At 35.8% G+C, this 2,440-nt stretch overlaps 1 protein-coding gene across 1 annotated transcript; it reads right to left on the bottom strand.

Moving 5' to 3' along the window:
- Positions 1-933: 933 nt before the first annotated feature.
- On the bottom strand, positions 934-1,890 carry LOC127546537 (olfactory receptor 6-like). The gene has a single exon (XM_051973596.1). It carries the CDS (start codon positions 1,888-1,890, stop codon positions 934-936), a length of 957 nt encoding a protein of 318 aa, XP_051829556.1.
- Positions 1,891-2,440: the final 550 nt, after the last annotated feature.

Raw genomic sequence — 2,440 nt, 5'->3', positions numbered from 1 at the left:
TTTTGGAATTATATTACTTCATAATTCACAACCAAAGGGAGTTATCTTGAAAATGTTGGTGTTATAAAGATATATTGCACAGAGTAAACACTATATAGATATTGGGATAGTACTATTATCTGGCTATAGATGACAAAATGCCAGAGATAATGATTCAAGAGAACAAAAGTTATTTCTTGAAGTAGAATAGTTTTCTGGCTTTAAGGTTATACTTGAAGCTTGAACCACACCCACTCACCTCATATTGTTAATGTAAAATGCCTCAACCATCCCAGATTTTACTTGTGTTTTATTGTATAAAATCAACATTGTCATAATAAGTTTTTCTTTGTGTTTCAGGAGTCTCTGATAAAATTTTGCTTTATGTTTTTCCTTAAATGTTCACAACTCTCTTATTTGGTCAAACTAGGAAAGAAGAATATTTAGTAGAAAGAAACTAATCTATTCCTCACAGAATTCTCTTGTAAAGACTGGCTAGAAATGCTTTTGCCCCTTTTCTGCCCAACCTAGTCAATGCCTGAATTCTGAACTGCGTCAGCAAATCCAATACATTTATTTCCTGTTTAACTATTTCATTTGGTAATTTTCACTCATTCCAAATTAAGGACTCTTCACAGTTAGTATAATGTCTTTAAGTCATTCAACAGATAAGCTTACTCATCTGCTTACGGGAAGTAGGGTAATTTATTGATTCAATCAGACCTCATCTTAAAAAAGGATTTTGATAAAGTACCTTATCTCCTATTTATTGAAAATAATTTTTGAAACAGATATATTCTTATATTTAATATTTAATATCACTTGATGGTTTATAATTTTTCAATTGATGACTAGTTTCCCATTATTATATACAGAGCAAATAATTCTTCTCTCTTGTGGAAATAATCTCTAAGTTTTTGCCTAGCACTTGGGCCAAGAAATGAATGGGTCTCTTCAAAAAGAGGAATCTCTCAAGAATAGTCCCCAGCCATTGACTATAGTCTTTCTGATAGCATCCTTGACCTCTTGATTCCTCAGGCAGTAGATGATGGGATTTAACATAGGTGTAAGTACTGCATATATGGCTGAGATCAACTTGTTGGAATTGAAGGAAGCAATGGCTCGAGGCCGAACATACATGAAGATAACTGCCATATAATAGATGACTACTACAGTGAGGTGGGAGGCACAGGTGGAGAAGGCCTTTCGCTGTCCAGCAGCTGAAGGGATGCGTAGGACAGTGGAGATAATAAAGCCATAAGAGATAACAGTAGCTGTGAAAGGGAATATAAGGATCACAATGGCTAAGCTAAAGTCCACTGTCTCAGCTGTAGAAAAATTCTTGCAAGCTAGTTTTAGGACTGGAGAAACATCACAAAAAAAGTGGTTCAAGACATTATTAGTACAGAAGGTGACACGTGAGATGAAATAGACTTTGGCTACAGCAATAGAAAAGCCACATATCCAGGAGCTGGTAATCAGCTGCATACAGAGTTCTGTAGTCATGATGACTGGGTAGTGGAGTGGATGGCAAATTGCTACATAACGGTCATATGCCATTGAAGCCAAGAGCACACATTCTGTGCAGACAAGTGAAATGAAGAAGTAGAGTTGAGTCATGCAGCCCAGGAAGGATATGGTGTTAGGATGAAGAAGAAATCCAACTAGCATCTTTGGGACAGTGACAGAAATGTACCATATCTCCAAAAATGACATACTACCCAGGAAATAGTACATTGGCTTGTGGAGGGAACCATTGACCCAAACAGTGAGGATAATGACCAGATTTTCCATCAGTACAAAAAGATAGTTTCCAAGGAAGAGGAAGAAAAGTAGAATCTGCAGCCAGATAGCAGTTGGGAAACCCACAAGGATAAACTCAATGACATTAGTGATGTTTTCTTCCCTCATTGTTTGGATGTGAATGGGCCGGTTAAGACCTGCAATGTAATATAAAACGGTTTTAGGAAAAGGGGAGAGCAGCGGACAAATGCTATTTATTCCTCATATATCATGTATCCTTACCTCAACTTAAAGATATTTATCTGTCTCCATCTTGGACAGAATATAATGTAAATAAATTAAGAGTTTATAGATTATAAAAACTAGAGGGCAAAGAAGAATCTATAACCAATTCTATCCTCAATTCAAGGTTAGGAATCAGTTATTATAGAAGTCTTGGCACAAGATTAAAAATGAAAAGTGTATCTGGCTCACAAGTTGACCTGACACTTTGGGTCAGTGACTACATTGATATATTAGTTTCTTTCTCAGTTTATCCTAGGTGATCATTAGATTTCAAGAGATCTTGTGACAACAAAAGAAATGGCCATCATTTATAATGACAAAAGGTATGGAGAGTAACATAGAAATTTCAAATACCAATGGTTTGAACATTAAGATCAAATTGAGGAATCTGGGCTAAGAGGCAGGCTAATTAATCACATTCACATAAGAACAA

This window comes from Antechinus flavipes, chromosome 2 (genome assembly GCF_016432865.1).
Source record: "Antechinus flavipes isolate AdamAnt ecotype Samford, QLD, Australia chromosome 2, AdamAnt_v2, whole genome shotgun sequence".
NCBI classification, from domain to species: domain Eukaryota; kingdom Metazoa; phylum Chordata; class Mammalia; order Dasyuromorphia; family Dasyuridae; genus Antechinus; species Antechinus flavipes.
This window is presented reverse-complemented; position numbering and strand designations above follow the sequence as displayed.

Bases quoted from the DNA above. Each gene is read 5' to 3' on its own strand.
- LOC127546537 (XM_051973596.1), bottom strand. From the start codon at position 1,890: ATGAGGGAAGAAAACATCACTAATGTCATTGAGTTTATCCTTGTGGGT.